Below are 25648 nucleotides of genomic sequence, written 5' to 3'. Positions count from 1 at the left end.
TTACAAGCCAGCAGCTGAGCCTTGCTTTTAGCAAGTAGACTAAGTTTGTTGTCTTCTGGTTTTCGCTTATTTTACAGTTTGCTGAGCGGGATTTACAAGCCAGCAGCTGAGCCTTGCTTTTAGCAAGTAGATTGGGTTGGTTGTCTTCTGGTTTAGTTTGCTTTACAGCTTGCTGAGCGTTGTTTTGCTCAAGCCAGCAGCTGAGCCTTCCTCTTAGCAAATAGATTGTTTGTTGTCTTCAAGGGTAGGTTTCTTTGTTTTTTTGTCTTTCAGTTTGCTGAGTGTTGTTTTGCTCAAGCCAGCAAACTGACCCCATTTGTTAGCTGACCACATGAGTACTGCTAGCCCTGCTAGGTAAGTAGCCTCCCAGCTATCCTAAGTGGACAAGTTGACAACTCTCAGGGGACAAGATGGCATCATACCACTCCTTCTCGGACTGCTCAGGATGTCGCCAGCTCAGCCAGAAGATCATAGAACTACAAGAGCAGTTCACTCTTCATCAGACACAGCAGTCTTCGCATAGGATCCTGGAGGAGTCCTGGCCTCCCCTTGGACCAGCGTCTACACAGGTATGCTCCACTCCTGCGCATAATCCATGGACCACTGTACCGGCCCGCAAGAGACGAGGAGGGCCATCCTCCCACACTACTTCCCCCACCCCCCAGGGGCATCCAGCAGAGGAACAGCTTTGAGACGCTTCAGGATATAGGCCAGAACCTCACCACACCCTGGCCCAAGACACGATACAGAGTGCCCGCCTCCTCCATCTCCTTCACTCCTCATCCTACACATTCTCCCTCTGGTCACCCCCTGTTGAACCATCTCTCCGCGCCCCCCCCCTCCTGCCCCTGTGGCTCACGGCTCGGGCTACACCAGCTCCATCTCACCGGCGCTCCATCACCATAGACCTGGACTCCCTGCCCCTCACTGAGACCTGGCACAGCGATGTTTATATTTCTATAAACAAATTTTGCCCACCTCAATATACCATTCAGCGAATTATCTCCCACCGCACCCATATTACCATAAGGAAACAGTCAGGTGGATCCAATATGAAAAACCTGATATCCGTTCCAGTAAATATACTATCTAGGCCTACTAGTCAGGCGAGCCAGCCTTTTTCTCCGGAAGCTATTTCAATGGCGATCCTGAATGTCAGGTCCCTACCAAGCAAAACTTTTCGCATTAATGATCTTATATGTGAACGTAAATTAGACTGTATGTTCCTAACTGAAACCTGGCTAAATATAAATGGACCAGCAGCCCTCATCGAAGCCTCTCCTCCCAACTACAGTTTTTTTCAATCTATCAGAAGCAGGAAAAAAGGTGAAGGAACAGCCACCATAGCTACAGATGCCCTCAGCTGCAGGACCATCTCCTTTGATGATTTTACCTCTTTTGAATACCACGCTATTGTCTTAAAATGCCAGCCTCCAGTTCTGGCAGTAACTGTATATAGGCCTCCCGAACAATGCTCTGCTTTCCCTACAGAATTTTCAGAACTTCTGTCCATCATCCATACAAATTATGATAAGATTATCATCATTGGAGATTTCAACATACATGTGGATACTGAGGCGGACTCGAAAGCCAGGGACTTTATCAACCTCCTAAACTCCATGGATTTCACCCAACATATCACTGAGCCAACCCACAACCGCGGCCACACCCTGGATCTAGTGATTACTAAGGGCCTGACTATCACTGTCTCCTCTATTAGTGACCTCGCTCTCTCTGACCACTTCTGTATCTTCTTCACTGCATTGGTTCCTAAAGTCAAAAGTAGTACTGAGCGCTTTATCAAGAAAAATTATCTTACCTCCGCAGAAGCCGATAGTTTTAGAGAAATAATGATCACAAACAATTGTGACAGCGGCTGGTGATTTGGTCCGCAACTCGGCAAACCCCGAAATGCGCTAGGGGGCAAAATAAATAAAAAAACGTTTTGTTTTGTTTTTTTGTTTTTTTTTGTATTACCAAAGTTGAAGTTGTGAAGAACCTACTTACTATAACAGACAACAGTTTTAGGTTCACAAAATACGTATAATTAGTCTGCAAACTAAGCTCGTTTTTAGCTGATTTCGAGTCGGGTTCGGGGGCGGGCAGTTCGATTAGCACGATTTGGTTTCATTGGCTATTGCTTCCGGGTTCTCCGCCCCCCCCACCCTTCCCCAACACGCCAGCTTTGTTTACATTCAGTCCCAAGTTTAACCATGGATGATACAGCTTTTGCTAAAGAGAAGACGGGGTGGCACCCAGGACATGGAAAGAGTTTTAAGAGCAGCTAAAACTCCAGCAGAGCAGGACTCGTTCGTACACAGAGTTTTATTCTAGATGACCTGTGATACAGAGATGACTGTATCAACAAAGCAAGTTGCGTCGAACGACGTACCAGATTCACACCACTGTTGTCTGCCGCCAAGCATTCTGCTTTGCTTTGGGGTAAGCTGATACTATCTGTGCTGTTTACATTACATTAACGTTAACGTCGTTTAGCAGTAGCTCCTTTCTAAACAAGTGACTAAGTCTAGCTAGCATAACAAAGGCACTAGCACTAACTAACAAAGGCTAGCTAGCTAACGTTAGCTAACATGCTAGTTAGCTGAGCTGTCCCTTCGTTCCTAAACTAGCCAGCTACCTAGCACAGGGACATGGCTAGCTAGTGAGCTATCCCTTTGTTCCTAAACTAGCTAGCGAGGCAGCTAATATCCAGCCAGCACCCCACTTGGCAGCCACTCTCAGGTAATACCCCAAGTTGACAGCCACTCTGACAGATAATGACAGATCGTCCAGTGGGGGAGTGGCTGGGGGAGGGGTTACCAGGCTATTGTTCACGCCCATTACCTGGCAGTCAGAGGTGTGAAAATGTTGGAGATCTTTGGAGGAGGATTTCTCAGCTAAGTTGATTTGGCAGTACTAGCATTCAAATAAGCATATCTTCTTCAACTATGTTCAGATGTCAATGTATGAGACCTCATTTGAAAGCTTACAATCTGCACTTTCATAATCTGTAAAAAACTGAAAAATGACCTTTGCCTAGTTGAGGACCAAATTACCAGCGGCGGTCACAATTTATCAACTCCAGAAGTGGGGCCATCAGGCGCTATTGAAGACTTAGCAACCACCTTTAACACCAGAGCAAGGGCAGCCTTGGATTCTGTAGCACCTATTAAACTGAAAAGGATCACAGCCAATCATAAAGCTCCATGGCGAAATGAAGAAACAAATCAACTAAAGAGAACCTGCAGAAGATCTGAGCGTATATGGAGAAAGGCCAAGCTACAGGTCCACCATGATATTCTCAAAGAACATCTCTCTGCTTTTAATAAAGCAATAAGAAATGCAAGGAAAGACCACTTCTCAAAATTTATATCTATCAACCGAAATAATTCAAGAGTGCTCTTCTCAACAATTGATAGCCTAATAAACCCTGCTGTAAAAACACCTGATAACCTGCTCTCTACCTCCAAATGTGAGGAATTTGCAGCTTACTTCAGAGATAAGATTATGAATATTAGGAGGAATATCACTCAGGAAAGGCCATGCATCCTGTTCACAGATCCTCTTCCTCCATGTAATGGACATATGAGCTTGTTTACACTGGTGGACACAGAAATGTTGAGAAAAGTAGTATCCAAACTCAAATCCTCCACATGCCTGCTGGATCCCATCCCCACTGATTTTTTCAAAACTATTTTTGACTCTGTATCCTATGACATTTTAGCCATTGTTAATGACTCCCTATCTACAGGTGTCTTCCCACCAATACTTAAAACTGCATTGGTGAGACCAGTGCTGAAGAAAAACAACTTAGACACTTCAGTTCTTAGCAATTTTAGACCAATCTCCAATCTTCCCTTTTTGAGTAAAATTCTGGAAAAGATTGTTTTCAAACAGATTAATGAGTCCCTAGCTACAAGTTCAGAAGCTGGTTACCCTGAAACAGGCTTGTTCTGTTCTTACATCTGTGTTGCTTCAATGGCTCAGCGTGCTACTAACCGTTTTTTGCCTCCCCTAGTGCCTCTCTCTCTCCCTCCTACCTTCTAACCAGGTCCAGTGGATGCCCCACTGTTGCCCGCAAACCACCCTGAGTTCGATTGATACCCCCGTGTTAGCTGTGGATGTTGTAGTATTTAGTTAACACACACACGTACACACAGACACACATCAGTCCACATCCGGCTTAGGCCTGGACCTGATGCTCTGAGCCTTTCTTGCCCTGAAAATGTAATTTAATGTAATTTATTGCTCTATAAATGTTCTTAGCCGTTAGACAAATATATTCCAGGAGCTTGCTCCAGGTTACCTGTTTTAATATCCATGTTGCTTTTATGGCTCTGTGTGCTACTAACCCTGTTCTGCCTTCCCTCTCCCTAGTGCCTCTCTCTCTCCCTCCTATCTTCTAACCAGGTCCAGTGGATGCCCCACTGTCACCAGCAGACCTCCCTGAGTCCGATAGATACCCCTGTGTCTGCTGTGGATGTCGTAGGATTTAGTTAACACACACACACATACACACAGACATACACCAGCCCACTTCTGGCTTTAGGCCTGGACCCTAGCAAACACACATCAGTATTTGCCATGTCTCTCCTATGTTGTTTTTAGCTTCTCTTACTCTGAAAATGTAATTTAATGTAATTTATTGCTTTATAAATGTTCTTAGCCGGTAGACAAACATACTCCTGGAGCTTGCTCGATCGCCTTGTTGAGAGGGGTCAGGGAAGAATTTTTACAGCTCACTTATCTGGGTGATTACTGTTTTTTTGCTTCCCTCTGGAATATGTAGGGGTGGGTCGTATGCCCACCTCCCTTGTTCTCTGTAAAGCGCATTTTGTTGCCTCTGGGTATGAAATGCGCTATACAAATAAAGCTTTGATTGATTGATTGATTGATGACATGCACCTAGTCCTGTATCCGGTGTGGACGGGTGTCTGACCCCCCTCACCGAGTGTTCACTTGACATCTTGTATCCTGTGTTGGGATTTATGACCCGTAGCTGGCCTATGTCTGCCCCACTTTAATGTGTGTGTGTGGATGTGTGTGTGTGTGGTTGTGTAGTGGAGTGTGAGGGGGTGGGTGTGTATACTGTCCACGTCATCCATTCCCAGTGACCTCTCATAGAGGGGGGGTCAATCTTGATATCTGCCCATGGATAGATTCACCCCCACTTTAATGTTGCTGTGTGTGTGTGTGTGTGTGTGTGTGTGTGTGTGTGTGTGTGTGTGTGTGTATACTGCCCATGTCCTCCATTCCCAGTGACCTCTCATAGAGAAGGGGGAATTGTGATTCATCCTCTCAATCTTGACAGGATCAATCGTTGTTTTGTTAGGCTGTGATGTGGCAGCATGGAAATGAAACGTCCGTAAATAAATAAGGCTACACAAAGCTGCCACTAGGTTTGACCTCTTTATATTCATTTTCTTTCAGCTTATTTTTCACAAGGTAGCCGGTGGTGGCTGCCGTGTCTCCGCTCGCGTCGCGGCCGCGGTCTCACTGAATTCACGTCATGTGTTTCTCTCGGGTATTACGCATAATGACAAACAGACCCGGGACCCGAGGTAATAGAAGGATCCACCCGAACCCAATTGACCATAATAAAAGCGTGGAAATGTGGACCCCGGACCCGTACGGGTCTCGGGTCCGGTTCGGGTACTCTTGGACTTACCCGACCCGTGAAGACCTCTAGTGTGGGGGTGTGTGTGTGTATACTGCCCACTTCCTGCCCACGTCCTTGCTCCCAGACTAGCGTCCCTCTTTTTACTGCCCCCCACGTCCTCCTTACCCCTTGCGTTTTATCTCCAGACTAGATATGTAGATAAGACATTGCAGTTTCAGCATGAGTGACTCCAGCTGTCAGAGGCCTGGCTATCTCCAGACTGGCTTCCTCCTGTCCTGATAACATTGCAGGTGTTTTTCTGTCCGGGGGTGTCTGACCTTTTGACCCCATTTGATCCTGGTAGCATCCTCCTATCCTGACCAGGTGATGAGATACAGAGGGGGGGGGACAGATGTCTGTGTGTGTGTGTGTGTGGCAGTTTGGCTGGTGTGTGTGTGTGTGTGTGTGTGTGTGACAGGCGTGTATGTGTGTGGCTGTGTGTGTAACATGGTGTGTGTGTGTGTGTGTGTAGGTAAGTTTTTATGACATAGTGAGATGAAAAGTCTCTCTCTCTCTCTCTCTCTACCTACCAGGCCCCTATTGTATCTGTCATATTCTGTGTCAAATGTGTATTGGGTGATCAAGGCACTTTGGGCCCCCAATGATCCCCAGCCATTTCTGTAACAAGTCCATGTGTGTAGATCTGCCGAGAGAGGTGATTGTGCTACTCCATATAGGAGAAGTTCCTTCAGCCAGTCTGCATGTGTGTAGATCTGTGGAGAGAGAGGTGATTGTGTTACTCCATATAGGAGAGGTTCCTTCAGCCAGTCTGCATTTTCTATAAAAGCAGCGCACCTCTGGAACGCCCTGCCTCTGCACATACGCACCTCTCAAACACCCTGCACACACACACCGCTCAAACACCCTGCCTCTGCACACACACACCGCTCAAACACCCTGCCTCTGCACACACGCACCGCTCAAACACCCTGCCTCTGCACACACGCACTGCTCAAACACCCTGCCTCTGCACATACGCACCTCTCAAACACCCTGCCTCTGCACACACGCACCGCTCAAACACCCTGCCTCTGCACATACGCACCGCTCAAACACCCTGCCTCTGCACACACGCACCGCTCAAACACCCTGCCTCTGCACATACCCACCGCTCAAACACCCTGCCTCTGCACACACACACCGCTCAAACACCCTGCCTCTGCACACACACACTGCTCAAACACCCTGCCTCTGCACACACACACTGCTCAAACACCCTGCCTCTGCACATACACACTGCTCAAACACCCTGCCTCTGCACACACACACCGCTCAAACACCCTTCCTTTTGCTAACACACACCTCTGGAACACCCTGCCTCTGCACACACACCCTGCCTCTGCACACACACACCCCTCAAACACCTGCCTCTGCACAAACACCCTGCCTCTGCACACACACACCCCTCAAACACCCTGCCTCTGCACACACACACCTCTCAAACACCCTGCCTCTGCACATACACACTGCTCAAACACCCTGCCTCTGCACACACACACTGCTCAAACACCCTCTCTCTGCACATACACACCGCTCAAACACCCTCTCTCTGCACATACACACCTCTGGAACGCCCTGCCTCTGCACACACACACCGCTCAAACACCCTGCCTCTGCACATACACACTGCTCAAACACCCTGCCTCTGCACACACACACCGCTCAAACACCCTCTCTCTGCACATACACACCGCTCAAACACCCGGCCTCTGCACATACACACCGCTCAAACACCCGGCCTCTGCACATACACACCGCTCAAACACCCTGCCTCTGCACACACACACCGCTCAAACACCCTGCCTCTGCACATACACACCTCTCAAACACCCTGCCTCTGCACACACGCACCGCTCAAACACCCTGCCTCTGCACACACACACCTCTCAAACACCCTGCCTCTGCACATACACACCTCTCAAACACCCTGCCTCTGCACACACGCACCTCTCAAACACCCTGCCTCTGCACATACACACCGCTCAAACACCCTGCCTCTGCACATACACACCGCTCAAACGTATCACTCTTTTAAACTCAGCCTGAAGAACTGGCTTCTTAACCATCAACTGTGTGACCGTGAATCGTGACTCTCCCAAGCGAATAAGTGAACGAATGTCTGTCTCATTTGTCTGCTCTATTGGCGTCTTTGTTGGCTATAGTGTGTCTCTATAGTGTGTCTCTATAGTGTGTCTCTATAGTGTGTCTCTATAGTGTGTGCTATGTTCTTAACTATAACCTTTTTCCATTTAGCGGTGGCTTATTATATCTGGCCTCAAGGACTGCAGTTGAAATTTAGCAAATTTAGGGGGGATGCAAAGCCATTCACCACTTTGTGAGATTCACACCTCTTAGTCAGTGTCAGTGGTTATGTTGTGTACGTATTGACAAAATCATTGTACTGTATTTTCTTTTACCAGTTTTGATCTTTTATTTGTCTTGAACAAATCAAAAACATAAAAACACAATAAAAATAAAACAGTGAGTTTCTATATACAAGGATATCACCTAGTCCCTATAAAATACTTAATGATAAGTTCGAGAAGGGGGCAGAAGGAAGCAAAAGCTCATCTTGTCCTACCCCTCCTTACAATTTAAATCAATCAATCAATCAACAACTTGTATGTGTGTGTGTGCGCACGTGTGTGTGCTCACAAACCTAGAAATAAATAGTAAAAATAAATAAACACTTATAACAAAAATAAATCACATTTTCTAATCAAAATCAACTTACGAGCCCCTCGTACATGTCCATAAATTATTGTTTGTAACTGCGTTTAGAGGTATCAACATTATTGTTAATTTTCATTTCTACATCAAGACCATTCCAGAGGGTTACCCACAAACTATAATCTATATATCAAACTATAATCGCTAGTTGTGCTTACATAGAGCATAGGCCTGTTGTGGTTTTTCACATGCCTATGTAATATGATCTTTAGAAACGTCTTTAGAAACGAAATAGCTTCCTCACTTGCTCCAGCACGCATGCGCACAGCATTGTTTGTAATATTTTAGGAAAAACCTTTAAAACAACAATGTTTAGCTGCTGATTTTTTTGTGACTTTATTAAAAGTGTTTGTTACAATGTGATTGTAATAATTTAGGGAAAACCTGTTAAATAAGTGCTTCACTGCTTAACTTTAAGTTATTTTCCTTAATTAAAGGTGTTTGATTATAATAATTTAGGCAAAACCTGTAAATTAAAATTTTTTCACTGCTGAATTTTTAGTTCTGTCACTTAATTGAAGGTGTTTGATTGTAATAATTTAGGAAAAACTTGTAAAATATCAGTGTTTCACTGCTTAACTTTAAGTTCTGTTCCTTTTTTGAAGGTGTTTGATCATAATAACTTGGGGAAAACCTGTAAAATAATAGTGTGTCCATTTTTAATTTTGTCACTTTATTGAAGGTGATTGATCGTAATAATTTAGGAAGGATATCTGTAAAATAACAGTGTTTCTTAGGGAAAAAAATAATTACATTTTCTGTGAATTAATTGTTTTTTCACTTAATTTTAATCAGGCTATTTTACTGTAATTTTAGTAGTTCAACTTTTGCTGCCAAACATTTTACCTTTTTTTCTTTTACTTCTTTTTTTTTTTTTACAGTGTAGTGGACCTTCAGTGGGTCCCCGATGGACGAGTTGGCGGACCTCCGGTGGAATATAACACAAGGCTAGCGGACCTACAGCGGGTCCCTGATGGATGAGCTGGCGGACCTCTGACTGAATCCGCTGGCGGGTTTCTGGCCATTTGTGGTGAATAAGTAGACCAAGACACAGTGGGTTATCTGGACATCTACTTGATTGAGTCAGCAGGTAGCAAAGTTGTTTGTAAATAGTTAAGTGTTAATAGGCCTCCTTTTACAATATATACACACACATACAGGGGCGGCTGTAGCTCAGTTGGTAGAGCAGGTCGTTTAATGATCGAAGGGTCAGTGGTTCGAATCCCAGATCCAACTGTCCACATGTCAAAGTGTCCTTGAGCAAGACACCTCACCCCAAATTGCTCCCAATGAGCAGGTTAGCACCTTGCATGGCAGCTACCGCCATTGGTGTGTGAATGTGTGTGTGAATGGGTGAATGAGAGGCCATTGTAAAGCGCTTTGAGTGCCGCTAAGGGAAAAGCGCTATATAAGTGCACGTCCATTTACCATATATATATATACATATATGATCTTGATATTATATTGATGTGAACATATGAAAGTAAAGTATTTGCCCTTAGAAGAAAATTGTAATTAAAATGGTTCTTAGCTAAGTAACCTAAGTGTAGGCAGACCTGAAAGCCCAATCGTAATAATATCACGATTGAACAATTCTAAACATAGTACTGAACAGAATAGTTCAAGTCTCGATTGAAACTTTTCCTAAATGCTTTATTAAACATACAGACATGCACATTAAAAGTAGCCATAAGGCGTTATTTTGCATGTGCTCTCAGGACATGTTGTGTGGTTGTGACAATCTTTGTAAAGAAGAGAGGCATGTAATGCACATGTAAATGTGCATAGAAGTTTGTTTGTTTAAAAAAAAAAAAAAGAAGGTATATACATATAGACAGTGTTGTTTTGAAGACTACATCTGGAAAAAATCTTCAGGATTCGTTTGTAGTGTTGATAGTTCTTCAATTCAGCCCCAGGTCAGTGGTGCAAACATGTCACCTTTAGGTGAAAATAGACATTTTTAATACAAAATATGTTGTTTATTTGATTTGTATATGATCTTTGGCACATTTTTAACATGGATTTGCACCCCTGCCAGGAATATTCCTCATGTTATAGGCTACTGGGAAAGACTAGATGTGTTGCTTTTATTTAACCTGGTCAAGGTGGCCTCTTGTACAGGCCTGTAGGGGCCTAGTCCTACTGAATGAGAGCTCTTGTACAGGCCTGTAGGGCCTAGTCCTACTGAATGAGAGCCCTTGTACAGGCCTGTAGGGGCTAGTCCTACTGAATGAGAGCTCTTGTACAGGCCTGTAGGGGCTAGTCCTACTGAATGAGAGCCCTTGTACAGGCCTGTAGGGGCTAGTCCTACTGAATGAGAGCTCTTGTACCGGCCTGTAGGGGCTAGTCCTACTGAATGAGAGCTCTTGTACAGGCCTGTAGGGGCTAGTCCTACTGAATGAGAGCTCTTGTACAGGCCTGTAGGGGCTAGTCCTACTGAATGAGAGCTCTTGTACAGGCCTGTAGGGGCTAGTCCTACTGAATGAGAGCTCTTGTACAGGCCTGTAGGGCCTAGTCCTACTGAATGAGAGCTGTGCTGCGCAGCCTGATATGGTGGGTATTGCGTAATGAAGATTCCAGAGCTCCTCTTTGGTCAAAACCATGGAGAGCGACCGCGGGTAGATCCATCCTATGCACTGAAACCTTATAAAATGCAATCAAATATTTAAGGAATATCAAGCAACCAAATTCGGTATAAAGCACAGGTAATATAGCAGTATATCAGTCAGTTGTTTTTATTCAGTTAAAACAGTGATCTAGTTTGGAATTTAAGGCCCACCCACAATTGGCCTGGCCCATCCAAAACTGAGATCCTGGCGCCGTGCCGGACTTGTGTGACGTAGGCTTTTGACCCCAAAGTTTGAACTCGCAACCTTCGTGGTGTTAGTCAGATGCACTATCCTCTCGGCCACCGCTGACCTGGGAAATCTGTGGAGTCTTTTTGTTTTGATGTTTTACCAGAGACTCCGGTTCCTCTGAAAAGGCCAGTTTCCTCCTGAAACGAATAAAGTTTGAATCCACTAGAGCGCCGATTTGTACACCCGTAGACGCAACAGCCAGACATCTTGATGGTATATAAAATACTAGTCTTTGCACTAAAATACTGCTCTTTACTGCTCCTTGCTCTGAATTCGTCTTTCTCCCCCTGCTATTGTTTCAAGAATGCACGTGCATACTTGTGCTGATGTAGGCTGTAAAAGGGTCTATAATAAACAAATATGACCTACACTTGTTTATTTATGGGCGGTGGCTCTACCACATAAATTCAATAACTGACATAGAACCACCAGGTAACCACATTTTTACACAGCTTCTATAACATCCAGTGACAAAATACTGTCCGGTCGGGGTTTGAACCCGCGAAGTTCAGATTGAGAGGTGAACTCCCTAACCACCAAGTCATAGAATATCTGGGAAACCTGAGGTGTCATAGATCTTTTGATGTTCTGGGACCACTGCCTCTTGTGGTAGCAACATAGAACTGCAGGTCAATAACAGGATGGAGGCAGCCAGCGAGGGAGCCAGGGAGGGACAACAAAATAGACATTTGCTATCCTAGGTGCGCTGGCTTACAGCCACGCACAAAAACAGTCTGAAAGTCTTTTTGTGCCTTAGAAAGAAGGCACAAAAATCAAGTTTTATTTGGATTTGGTAATGCCAGGAGTATGGAGTATGCCAGGAGTATGGAGTAATCCAGGAGTGTGGAGTATGCCAGGAGTGTGGAGTATGCCAGGAGTATGGAGTATGCGAGGCTTACCTTGACAAATAGGAGCAATCGCCACTGTTTTTTTTATGGGATAATATCGAACTACTCCATTTTGTTACTAAAGGGTAAATGGTATTGCACTTCTATAGCGGTTTTATCCAAAGGTCTCATTCACCCATTCACACACATTCACATACTAAGGGCGGCAGCTGCCATGTGAGGTGCTATGCTCATTGGGAGCAATTTGAGGTTCAGTGTCTTGCCCAAGGACACTTCGACATGTGGATTGGAGGAGCCTGGATTCAATCCGCCGACCCTACGATTGGACGACCCTACGATTGGACGACCCGCTCTACCTCCTGAGCCTTACTGCTTGGTTCAGTGTCTTGCCCTGGATTCAATCCGCCGACGCTACGATTGGACGATCTGCTCTCCCTCCTGAGCCACAGCCTTACTGCTTGCTTTGTGCTTCACAAAATATCAGTTTGTGCTTCCAGTAATCCTTGAGATCCAGATGTCCTAAAGTGAACATTTGCTTCTCTCTCTAATTACATGGCGGTCCGACATGAGAAAAATGACCCCTGAAGTTCAGGACTGTGCCTCTGGACTGTCCCTCAGCCCCCTCACAAAGGAGCAGAATCTGGTTGCATAACAAGACTAAGGAGAACCAGTGAGAAGGAGGGCGCCACAGTCTCCAGCCAACAGTGGGGCTTTTCAGGGGGAGAACAGGGCCCCCGGCGTGTTTTATTGCTAACGCCTCACTGGCTTCTGAGGGAGCTCTTACAGCACTTTAATCAGCCCCTTTTCACTCCACTCCCTCACTTCAGACCTGGGGGGCGGAGTTGGGGGGGGGTTAGTGCTAGTGTCCTGCTTTGGTGGCTGATTTAGCTGTTTTTCTGCCCCCATCCTATTGGGCATTGTACAAAGGCTAAGCCGACAAGACGAATGTGTGTTTACAGGAAAAAGAGGGAGAGTGAGCTAGGAGGGTCTGCGTGGGTGGGGGGGGGGGGGGGGGGAGGGGTTCGTTTGGCACCTCAGCTCCCCGGTTGGAAAACGGGCCGACCGGCCAAGAGGACATCGGATAAATCAGGTAACCAACCACCTTCCCGTCTTCTCCTCCTCATCCTCCTCTCGTCTCCCTCTCTTCTCCCCCCTCATTTAATATTCCCCTTTCCACCTGGTCCAGCTTCTCTCCCCTCCCTCTGCTCCTCTGCTCCTCTTCTTCCTATTCCCAGCTCCTTGTCTTTTCCCTCCATGGATGCTGAAGAATCATCCCTGGACTTCTAGCCTGGGACCTCCTCACCAGCGACAACGGGCCCACTGTTGCTCTCCGGAGCCAGGTATCGAGGCTCTGGCCCTGGCTTGGACTGAAGGGGTGGAGGGACAGAGAGAGAGAGGTGGAGGGAGAGATGGAGGGGTGGCTGGTAAGACGGGAGAGGTACAGGGTTGGGGGTGGAGGTTGGCACGCATGGGACGCCCTTTTCTACGGAAACTCCACCCGTTCACCCAAAAACACACATGGGTTTAATAATCCAAGTCTAATCCAGCTGGCTGGTAGGCTGCACTGAGACATCCGCTAATCTGGTGCAGAGAGCGCTTAGAGGTTATTGCTTTCTCCCAGTGACCCTCCGTGGATTACTCTCCAGCGATTTGAAGTCACACACACACACACACTGTGGCGCCAGGCCTGTGCCCCTGGGACAATGGTATGTATTGTTTCTGGATTATTCCCAATCGCACCAGGAAGTGGGATGTTTGATTAATCCAGCAAGACAGATGGTCTGTAATTAGACTGCAGGGTTTCAGTATGAAGACTCGTCTGGAGGAAAGAGGGATTTGACGTCAAACCAAAACTACAGTATATACAGTACACAGCACTGGTGACATGAAGACTCGCAACTCAACTTGGACTTGAACACCCACGACTCTCAGTTCCTGCTAACAATGTAGTAGGCCTAGTGTTTATTTGGCATTGAATGCTTTCCTCTTGAGACTTCTAGACTTGAAACTCGAGACTTGTGACTTGGCTTGAATAGGTCTACAGTACACAATAGCTTGGTACTTTTATTTGAGACTTGGCCCTCATGACTTGAGACTCAAAGAGGAACCCGGGTCTATAGACAGGTACTTTATGGCTGTTGGAAATTCCTCTGAGCATGTTTTCTGAGACCCTTATGGTAAACGTGACTCTGCAGCCGAGGAGGATTCAGACCCAGACTGTCCCCGTTGTGACTGCAGGCTAGCCGAGGAGGATTCAGACCCAGACTGTCCCCGTTGTGACTCTGCAGGCTAGCCGAGGAGGATTCAGACCCAGACTGTCCCCGTTGTGACTGCAGGCTAGCCGAGGAGGATTCAGACCCAGACTGTCCCCGTTGTGACTGCAGGCTAGCCGAGGAGGATTCAGACCCAGACTGTCCCCGTTGTGACTCTGCAGGCTAGCCGAGGAGGATTCAGACCCAGACTGTCCCCGTTGTGACTGCAGGCTAGCGGAGGAGGATTCAGACCCAGACTGTCCCCGTTGTGACTGCAGGCTAGCCGAGGAGGATTCAGACCCAGACTGTCCCCGTTGTGACTGCAGGCTAGCCGAGGAGGATTCAGACCCAGACTGTCCCCGTTGTGACTGCAGGCTAGCCGAGGAGGATTCAGACCCAGACTGTCCCCGTTGTGACGGCAGGCTAGCCGAGGAGGATTCAGACCCAGACTGTCCCCGTTGTGACGGGTAGTCTGTGGGACTGGTGATTGGTGGTTGTAAAGATGGAGACGGTTGGGGCACAGTCTATTGTGTGGAGAGAAAGGGAGGTGGGTGATTTACAGCCAGTGCTGACAGTGCTGTATATTGGACAGTTAGGTCAGTGGGTAGAACATCCAGGACTGTTCTCTCTCTCTCTCTCTCTCTCTCTCTCTCTCTCTCTCTCCTCCTCCTCCTCTCGCTCTCTCACACGCACACTTACACACACGAACACGCACACACACACACATACATACGAGACACTTGACCAAATTAAACTCTAATTTGTGTGTGAAATTAGATTTTTTTTATTATTATTATATAGTATTCCAATGTTTTTTTGCCGATCCCTATCCTTTAAAAAAAGAGAGGTCCCGTGTTCGCAATGGTTTCCTACCAAAATAACCCAATACAAAATGCAGAAGAACAGATACTCTTCAGTCCTGTCCCTAACCAGGACATGGACTGAGCACTTGGACTTGGTCCCCGGGCGCCACTGCTGAAGCTGCCCCCTGCTCCTGGCTGCTCCTGGAGGAGGCCCCTGGTGAGACTGCCCCCTGCTCCTGACTGCCCCTGGAGGAGGCCCCTGGTGAGGCTGCCCCCTGCTCCTGGCTGCCCCTGGAGGAGGCCCCTGGTGAGACTGCCCCCTGCTCCTGGCTGCCCCTGGAGGAGGCCCCTGGTGAGACTGCCCCCTGCTCCTGGCTGCCCCTGGAGGAGGCCCCTGGTGAGACTGCCCCCTGCTCCTGGCTGCCCCTGGAGGAGGCCCCTGGTGAGACTGCCCCCTGCTCCTGGCTGCCCCTGGAGGAGGCCCCTGGTGAGGCTGCCCCCTGCTCCTGGCTGCTCCTGGAGGAGGCCCCTGGTGAGACTGCCCCCTGCTCCTGACTGCCCCTGGAGGAGGCCCCTGGTGAGACTGCCCCCTGCTCCTGGCTGCCCCTGGAGGAGGCCCCTGGTGAGGCTGCCCCCTGCTCCTGACTGCCCCTGGAGGAGGCCCCTGGTGAGACTGCCCCCTGCTCCTGGCTGCCCCTGGAGGAGGCCCCTGGTGAGACTGCCCCCTGCTCCTGGCTGCTCCTGGAGGAGGCCCCTGGTGAGACTGCCCCCTGCTCCCGGCTGCCCCTGGAGGAGGACGGCTTGGATGGGAAGTTGCATGTGTGTGTTGTGTGCTGTGTTCCCTCTCTCATGTGTAATGTGTGTGTTGTGTGTAATGTGTGTGTGTGTGTGTAATGTGTGTGTTGTGTGTAATGTGTGTGTTGTGTGTAATGTGTGTGTGTGTCACCGTGTGGTGGATTACAGACCCCTTTCGGGTCCTGTAACTTTAAAAATGTATTTAATTAATTTAAAAAAAGAAAATTGGCATTGATAGAGAACTGTTATTAAATGGCATTTCCAGAGAACTGTTATCAGGTTTTATGTGAATTATAATTACGTTTGAAATAAGGGATAGGCTTTGCTGGGAGTGTAAAACAGAAACCAAACTAGTTACTGTCAGTCAATCAATCAATCAATCAATCAATCAATCAAAGCTTTATTTGTATAGCGTACAAATACCCTCATACCCAGAGGCAACACAATGCGCTCCGTCCGGCCTCCTATGTCAGTCCGGCAATAGGAACAACCTGGAATGTTGTTCCAGGCAGTGACGTAGCCTAACCTTACAGCAAACAGCGGACGGAGATGGGAGGGAGACCTCGTAGCCTATATTATGGAGGAAGCTACATGTAGGCTATCGGGTTTGAAAGTAACACACCCCCTTCGCCAAAAAGCCAAGTGCTGCACGCTCATCCCCTCAGAAATATCAACGTTCGCTTCAAATAGGCAGGTTAAACGCAGAGCGAACCGTCACAGTCACTCGGTCACTTTCTATGACTACGGGTTGCTGTGTAAAGAGAGATCGCTATTTGGAAAAGCAACAGACTTGAGACTGGGAATAAGAGATTATTTACCTACCGAGGACGCACGCAAAGGTGCCTACATATCCTTTTAACGCAAGCATCTTATTTTACTTTAATTTCTAACAACTTGGTACTTTTCAAAATGGCAAGCACTGGTATTCAGCTGTTCGGGTTTTCCCTGTCCCTGGTCGGTGTGATCGGGCTCATCGTGGGGACCATGCTTCCCCAGTGGAAGATGTCGGCGTTCATCGGGAGCAACATCATCACCGCGGTAGCCTCGTACGAGGGACTCTGGATGTCGTGCACCTCCCAAGCCACCGGGCAGATCCAATGTAAAGTCTACGACTCCATCCTGCAGCTTGACAGTAAGTAGGAACGCAATAAAGCATTTTAAACTTAAGATAATTTTTTTCCTTCCGACTGACCGCTCACTCGGCAACTACAATCTCGGCGCGCGTCCTGTGCGCATGTTACGCGCCGCTGGCCGCACTGTGTACGATCCTATACATACAACACGAGATCTGGTTGGAAAAAACACCGGATTAAATAAGAACATTTTTTCAGCGGGGTTTTCTATTGGTTTTATGTAGAATATTTTGGTTTAAGATTAAAGGCTGCGCATCTGACTTTAATTTCTCCTCTCATGAGTCCGTCTGTCTCGCAGGTCTGACATCCCAACTAAGCTTTGATTCATTCACACATCAGGGAATGTTTACATTAGAGAAGTTATGAATCAGACAGATATCTGATTTATATAACTTGAACCATATCTGTCTCCAGTTGCCATCATGGGCACAATGCAGTGTACTGCATGGAATTATAATTCCTTATTGTTACTGCCTAGCAACTTCTCCTCAACCCTCTCAACCCCCACTTCCCATCAGCGGCCTTCACCTCTCCCTGCCAACCTTCCCAGGGGTGGGGTGTGTGTGTGTGTATGTGTGTGTGTGTGTGTGTGGGGGGGGGGTTGTACGGGTCTGGGCCAAGAAGGGACCTTTCCATCCCATCGACCCACAATGGGTGGAGTGCCCAAGGGTGTAGCCATGGAGACAGCACCACCACAGTACACTTTGCCCCCCCAAAATGACGCACGCCCTCTCTCTCTCTCTCTCTCTCTCACACACACATCCACACACGCACTTTCTCTCTCTCACACACACACATATGCACAGACACACTTATCCTCCCCCCCACGCACCCACCAACCCATCTCATGGAGGCCCCTAAGGTCCAGCTCCATGGTGATACCGGGTATAACTCACCCCCCCCCCCCCAAAGTCTACCCCTGTACCCTCTCTCTCCCCTGTACCCTCTCTCTCCCCTGTACCCTCTCTCTCCCATGCTCATCATGCTCATCTATGCTTAAAAAGGGTTCTATTGAACAGAGAGAGTGGGATGCTTTTCAGAAGCACTCGGAGAGAGCGGAGGGGGTAGAGGGATGGTGGGGGGTGGCACAGGGGCGGTATGATGCTGTTGTTCCCGGGGCCTCCATTGTTTCTCTTGAATGCAGCAGAAGAGGAGTGTTCCTTCCTCGTTCCCTCATCCTCCATCCCACGTTCAATTCGCTGCACCCTCGATCACTGTTTCACTCTCCCTCTCTTTTCCCCTGGCCAGCCTCCTCCGGCCTTGTCCTCTCCACCTCCATCTCTCTCCCTATCGCTCTGCTCATGATCTACCATCGCTTCACCTCACTTTCTTTCCCTTCCTATTTCTTTCCTTATCCCTCCCCGTCTCTCTCTTTGTCCCCCCTTTCTGTGTGAGCAGGGATGGCCAGAACCGGTCTGCACCGGTTCTAGGTGGACAGGAGCAGAGGGACTCTCCCCGTGTTATTTTTATGAGGGGGGTGACAGATTAGGGTTGTGACAGTAGGCTTTCACCAGCCCAACCTTCTGGCTCCTTGTATGTCTGTCTGTTTTAGAGAGAGAGAGAGAGATGGGAGGAGAGAGAGAGAGCGTGTGTGTGTACATCTCCCCCTTTTACTGGAAAAAAACACATTAAAATGTCCTGACGTTCTAAAGTGAACGTACTGTAACTCAACCTCTGAACACACACAAAACCTCAGGGACAGATGGTTTTATTTGGTGACTTTCTTCATTCATTCACTCTCTCCCTCTGTTCAGTACCTCTTTGCTTCTGTATTTAGACTTATATTTCAATGTCTATGTTGCTGCTTTATATAAATGTACCCCCCCGCTCTATCTCTCTCCTTCTTTTCTCCCTCTCCCCCTCTTTCCCTCCCTTCTCTGTCTCAATCCCCCCCCCCCTCTCTCTCTCTTTCTCTCTGTTCCTATATCTCTGCCCCCCCCCCCCTCACCCAGGCGCCCTCTCGACCACCCGTGCCCTCATGATTGTGGGCATCATCGTGTCAGTTGCTGGCCTGGGTGTGTCCTGCCTCGGCATGAAGTGCACCACCTGCGGAGCAAGCGACAAAGTGCACAAGTCTCGCATCGCCATGACGGGAGGCATCATCCTGCTGGTGGGAGGTGAGGAAGGAAGGAGGGGTGGAGAGTGGGATGGGGGCTTTAGAGTGGTAGTGAGAGAGAGAGAGATAATCTCTTCCGGTATGCCGTGACTCACGTGCAGCGTAGATCTAAATATGTCTCGACGGTCAGTCGACCGTCACTCTACCGGGGTCGCGAGTTTTACTCCTGCCGCTTGTGTGAACTGTGTTGGAAGAATGTGCGGAGTGGCAACACTAACAGAGTTGTATTGAATCCAGTAAGCCCAAGTACAATTATAACAAGAGAAAAAAAGGAGGACAAAATCAATGTAGATGTAGAGTAGATGGATTTTTTTCCTGACCTAAACTGAAAAACTCCTGCTTGTGTAACATCCCCTCAAAGCTCCTGTTCAGCTGAGGTTCTTCAGATCTGATGCCACTGCTACACTACCAGGTCTATACTAGACCATCTGCTACACTACCAGGTCTATACTAGACCATCTCACTACCAGGTCTATACTAGACCATCTGCTACACTACCAGGTCTATACTAGACCATCTGCTACACTACCAGGTCTATACTAGACCATCTGCTACACTACCAGGTCTATACTAGACCATCTGCTACACTACCAGGTCTATACTAGACCATCTGCTACACTACCAGGTCTATACTAGACCATCTGCTACACTACCAGGTCTATACTAGACCATCTGCTACACTACCAGGTCTATACTAGACCATCTCACTACCAGGTCTAGACTAGACCATCTGCTACACTACCAGGTCTAGACTAGACCATCTGACCAGAGGCTGCTCTCCCACTCGTAAAGCCTGGGTCCTGTAGGGGTCAAAGGTCCTCCGGAGTGAATGAGGCCAGTTGTACTGGAGACTCACTGTTACATAAGAGGGCATGGCGAGGTTGTCGGTGACTCAGAAGGGACAATGGCAGTGGAGCACTGATGGTGTTAATACTTAGACACTCCCCCCTTGGACTTCACAAGGGACAAGTGCCCGACTGTCTCTTTCTCAAACGGAGTCTTTAATGATGCTAGACGTGCTGATCTCTCTCATGTCTGTTTGTTTGATCTGTCTGTTTTTTGTCTGTCTGTGGTCTCTCTAACAGCTCTGTGTGCCATCGTAGCCTGTTCCTGGTTTGCTCACAACATCATCAGAGCTTTCTACAACCCCTACACACCTGGCAGCAGCAAGTAAAAGAGATTTGATATTCTTGCAAGTCTTTCTTGTCTTATGCAAATTATGTGGTTCAATGACGTGACCATTATCAACAACCAATAGGCGATTTGCAGAATCCTAGTCTGTGACTTAAAACTATTTTAAAAGTCTTTAGATGTGACAGGTGTCAGATGACAGTCTTTTAAAAATATTTTAAAAGTTTTATCAAAGTCTTCTAGTGTATGGACAGCATAAGTATCCACATGCTAAATAAGGTTTTATCTAAGAGCCCCTTACATACCTATAGAGAAGCATCTCCTAATTCCTTTGTCTTTCCTCCATTTCTCTCTCTCCACCTCCCCGCCTCCCAGGTTCGAGTTCGGGGCGGCCATCTTCATCGCCTGGGGTGGCTCCCTGCTGGATGTGCTAGGCGGAGCCATGCTGGCCTCTTCCTGTCCCAGGAGGAAGCAGGTGTCCAAGTATCCGCCCAAGAACACCGCCATCAGTTCCCCTGGCCGCGCAGCGAGCAGCACCAAGGAGTACGTGTGAAGAGCGCCACCTGCTGTCGAAGCCCGGAATAGGCCGCACCAGAAAGAGGAGACAAGACGAAGGATCCCCCCCACCCCCCTCGTGTAAGAGCGTAGGGTGATATGTTTGTGCCTGTTACACTTTGATTAAGTTTGCATTGGGGACAGTTGACGAGAAGTGACATTGAAAAGAGTTACTGGATGTGTCATTACAATAACCCCACGCCCCACGCCCCACGCCCCAGCTCCAGACCCTGCCGGCTCCCATCCCATCCCAGCTCTCCCCCTGGTTATTTAGCATGACGTCTCTCGTCCCCACCAAACATTCCACAATTGTTTACGAGTCGGCCTCACAAATGCATTATAATTGGTTCTCCACCTGTATTAATGGGCAGGGTCTTAGGGTGGGAGCCAAGATGGCGTGACGGAGCCAATAGTCGCACTGCCCCATGAGAAACATTTAGTCTTTCGCTGTGTAATTGAGGGTAATCAATTCAAACATGGTGCTTGGACTGTTAGGTCCTCCCTCTCCCTCTCTCTCTTTCTCAGGGGTCACTCTATCCGCAAATAGGAAATTGTTCACTAATACGTTAATGTGGAGTTTTTTTTGTTTTGTTCCTGTACTCTGGGGCCCCTCAAATAGGGCTTAGTGTAAGCTAGGTGTTACTTCACACCATGGAGATAGAATACTATATTGTATTCTGGCTCAGTGCTTCATGCTTTGACTATACGGGATAAGGTGAATCACACAAGCAATTATTCACAGTACTCTAGCAACACACACACACACACACACACAACACACACACACACACACACACACTTTTCATACCAGGCTGTTACAAACCCTGAGGTGATATGAAATACTTCCCAACACAGTCATTCTCGTCCAGCAGGTGTTCCCTTTCATCGGGTGCGCTGTTTCACTGGAACTCAATACAAGTCTTTATGAAGCCCACTTTTTATTTATGTTTGACCAGATGTTGATGAGGTCTTTGTTTTTATATAAATCACATACTACTACCGTAGTTCAGTGGTAGTCAGCATAGCCCTCTTTATTCCTATGGTTTTGGCATTAGGAAAATAAGGAACATTGTGGGAGATGCAGAAGGAAACTGTCCATGTCTTTGCCTACATGAGATTCTCAAAGCCTTTTGTAGTCATAACATTTTCTGAAATGTTTTTAAAAGTGCCACGTAGCTTACAGTACATGCTGTTTTTGGATTTGTATGTTTAGTCAATTTACATGTATGATGAAAAACGAGCAACACTTTTATTGTTGTTTTTCCACACAACAGTTGTAATGTAACGTTTAACAGTTTACCCATTATGCAACTTTCCTGGTAATAAAAAAAAAAAACTGGCAATTTCATAAATGTGTGATTCTCATGAAAATCACTAATGAAGAGACAGTAAACCAAAGAAAACTCAAAAATACCACAATAACCTGTTTTATTAACTATGGATGCATTATGCAAAACTCCACTATTGTCATGCACATGTTCACAGTGCACATACGAACCACTGCATCAATCCAAGCTGTGACTGGGAGAGTCCAACTCGAGGGCCGCAAAGCTTCCTTTGAGAGGTTCCGACCTAAATCAACGCCATCAATACCACCCATCAAATCCCAGATTATTTTCATATTCTGACAGATCTCCACAAGTACATAACGGGTGGGGCTTAAGGGGTTGATATGGGCTCAGAGTGATCCCAGTAAACAGGATACAAGTTACAAGATAACTGAGTTTACCTGTAAAGACACTGATTGGGTGGACTTAGTCCAAATATGCTCTTGAAACAAATGACAGTATGGTTTCAATAGTGGCGTAGCCCTTGTAAGAACTGTAAGAACCTGATACGTCTTGATGTTTCAATAGATTCCATGCATAGAAATATGCAAAGTTCCAACACAAATAACAGTCAAGCCAACCAAGTGCAGTTACGTCATTAGGCTTAACTCAACAAGACTTTAACCATCAAAATGTTAACGTTTGAAATAAGTCATTTGTTGATTTTAACACAATGATAAAACCAAGTAATAACAAATAGAAGCTTTTCTCTCTTTTGAACAATAAATAATCAGTAGTGAGCTTTAACAAACGATATAGGAAACAACTATCAACATTCCACAGGAGAACAGCCCGTCAAGAGTTTAAGAGTACCGAAGATTGAGGTCACGACCACGACTCAATGTTCTACTCGTACATTACACTTTAACAGGTCTCCCTCCGCTCCCTCCTCGAGGAATCAGCGGCAACCGCGGCTAGCCTTCGCCAATGAGGCACTCACCTCCTATATCTCGCCTCAACCTTTACCCAGTGCAAACTTCATAAATGTAGCCCTGTAAAAGCACAATAGATTTACACACTCTCACTTTAAACCCTACAGTCAGAGGTATACAGAACCGTTCCGCCATTCCATTCATTCACAGCTTTACAGTTGATAAATTAAAGACAATATACAAGCTATCGATGCAAAGGTCTAGAATTCTGGCCACAGAATAGTCCTTTTCTCTTTGTGTCAGTTCGCTGAGCTATGAGAAGCTTTGCTATAGAGGCCACTTGAAGTGATCCAAGGCCAGTATTGATCGGAGTTTGGCGCCCCTCCCGAGGGGTTCCTTTGACACAGTAGGCGAGGTTTAGGAGACGGGCGAGAGAACAGGACACTGTCCGTTGTTGTTCATGATGTCATCCAAGTCCTCGTCTCCCAGGTCCACTGGAGGAGGGAAAAGATGCAGAGCAGTTTAGTCCGGTGTCACAGCAAACAGTCAGCTCTTTTGAGACAGAATGAAGCTATCCTTGTTTCTGATTGGATTGTTTTGAAGCAGGTTCATGGAGACAATTCCTCCCTGATAAACTAACCTAGGGTAAATATATTGATATTGGTTATCGGCATGCTAAGTGTCAACATCCCTGGCCGCTTTGAGACGCAATAAGTGCTCTTTTTGCTTCACTCACCCTTCTTGGACCTGCCAATTTGTCCGAGTTTGGGTGCCCGCTGGCCAATTCTCTGGGGGTTAGGTACCACTCCATGTCCGTTGAGTACTTGGGAATGTCCAGGGTTATACTGGCTGGCTGGGCTGGGCTGCCGCGGGCCATTAGTAGGGATCAATTCGGGCATCCCGGACGATCCGTACATCTCTGCCACAGAGGCAGGCGCTTTCTCAGTTGTGTCCGCTAGATGTCCTCAGAACCGGTATTTTCTCACACCACGGTCGTCTTCACTTCCGCAGTGGAATTAAACAATGAACTTTATTCTTATCCGCAACCTGCGAATGAAAACATAAACCTAGGCTGTAACAATCGATTTCAATCAACAATCAATTCAACAATCGATAAATCCGTCCACCCTCAATGGGTGGTATTAGAGCGCACAAATCTTGTTTGCGTTCAGAACATAATGAAGGAATGAGCTCTTACATAATTACACACAAATCCATACCTAATCCTCCACTCCACACGAAACAAGCATGGAAATTGAATAATTCCTTAAATGTAGACCAATTCGATGGACTGTAAAGTACAGTAAAGCGTTTAGTTCCCTACTCAATATCTGACTAGACGATTGTATACGAGCTCGTATACAAGCTTGTATCTTTTCCTGTTTTCAACAAAACAACATTTAACCTAGCCTACTTTATGTATCATGTAGTAGTTTCTTACTGGCTCAGCTAATTACCTCGTTGTTGACTATTTCCATGAAATTCCTTCCTAACGACGTGCGACTCCGCTGTTGTTGATCAGATCCCCGGGAGCAACCCAGGAAGTCTCCACTTAAAGGAGCAGCACAGTAGTTGGTAATTCACCGGGGGTTTCCTCGTGTTGTGTCTGAGTCACTTTTAGGCCCGGTACGTCACCGAGAGGGTTATATAGCACCGAATGAGTAAACTATTGACACGGGCAGTGGTGCAACCACGTACATATTAACCGCGCAATGCGTATTTACGCACGGACAGCACACACATTGTGACTCAACCGTCCCCAATCACAAACTAGCCTACTGATACAGCTGGAAAATATGCAAATGCACGCTTTACCAACACATATTGAAGACATTTATTTACTGTTAATTTGTTAACGTTCTGTTCTGGCTTTTCTAAAACGTCAGATGCAGGAACGTCCAACCTCAGTCACCAAAATCCATTAAATTATTACATCCCATGACTTCTCCACGTCTGTAAAGCCCTTATTCCTCAGAATAATGGCACAAAAACCCAGGAGTGTAGTGACTAAAGAAGTGGGTAGGTACTGTTGCAAAAAATTTACAGTTTTTACATTAGTGATGTTTAAAGAAGTTGGTATACTGTGAGTCCATAGATAAAAAAGTGGCTGGTATACCTACCTAAATAAAAAATAGTGAATACAATTAATAAAAGAAAACGAATTAACCCGCCCAAAAAAGTGAAGTTATTTTTTTAAATAAATGCAGTGCAGTTATGATAATGGCTCACTGGTAAAAAAAAACAATAAATAAATAAATACATGTAAAACAAATAAAAAATAAAAAAAAATACACAGTTTCCTCTATAAACTGCTATTTGTAGCTAAAACCCTCCTCTGATATTGAAATGATAACGTCTTCTTTAGTGTCCTCCAAGTGGCTTCCAAGGGACAGAGTCGTCCGCAGGTGAGAGCCTCAGTCCACACTCTCATTAACTCATGATCACAACTATGCTGGCATTCAACCATGTTTTATATACAAGATACAGGTATGCTGCACATACAGCATAGCACAGTGAAATGAACACTTCAGCTACAGACACATTGTAACAGTCTGTTCCTCAAACGTG

The 25648-nt window shown here is 46.7% G+C and overlaps 2 protein-coding genes across 2 annotated transcripts; one reads left to right on the top strand and one right to left on the bottom strand.

Moving 5' to 3' along the window:
* Positions 1-16854: 16854 nt before the first annotated feature.
* cldn7a (claudin 7a) lies at positions 16855-20878 on the top strand (the record flags this gene model as incomplete). Its single annotated transcript, XM_084462207.1, has 4 exons — positions 16855-17077; positions 19031-19195; positions 20280-20364; positions 20701-20878. 4 exons carry the CDS (start codon positions 16855-16857, stop codon positions 20876-20878), a joined length of 651 nt encoding a protein of 216 aa, XP_084318333.1.
* Positions 20879-22291: 1413 nt separating this feature from the next.
* LOC311328203 (uncharacterized protein) lies at positions 22292-24611 on the bottom strand. Its single transcript, XM_084462208.1, has 3 exons — positions 24538-24611; positions 23817-24127; positions 22292-23574 (listed from the first exon to the last, which is right to left on the bottom strand). Exons 2-3 carry the CDS (start codon positions 23995-23997, stop codon positions 23498-23500), a joined length of 258 nt encoding a protein of 85 aa, XP_084318334.1. The 5' UTR covers positions 23998-24127; positions 24538-24611; the 3' UTR covers positions 22292-23497.
* Positions 24612-25648: the final 1037 nt, after the last annotated feature.

Source organism: Borostomias antarcticus, assembly GCF_949987555.1.
Source record: "Borostomias antarcticus genome assembly, contig: scaffold_66, whole genome shotgun sequence".
In the NCBI taxonomy this organism is placed as follows: Eukaryota; Metazoa; Chordata; class Actinopteri; order Stomiiformes; family Stomiidae; genus Borostomias; species Borostomias antarcticus.
Note: the sequence above shows the minus strand (reverse complement) of the source record. Positions and strands in the feature narration are given on the sequence as shown.

Coding starts and splice junctions, on each gene's coding strand:
- LOC311328203 (XM_084462208.1), bottom strand. CDS start 23,997: ATGTACGGATCGTCCGGGATGCCCGAATTGATCCCTACTAATGGCCCG. Junction 23,575..23,816: donor AATTGGCAGGTCCAAGAAGG/GTGAGTGAAGCA, acceptor TCCCTCCTCCAG/TGGACCTGGGAGACGAGGAC.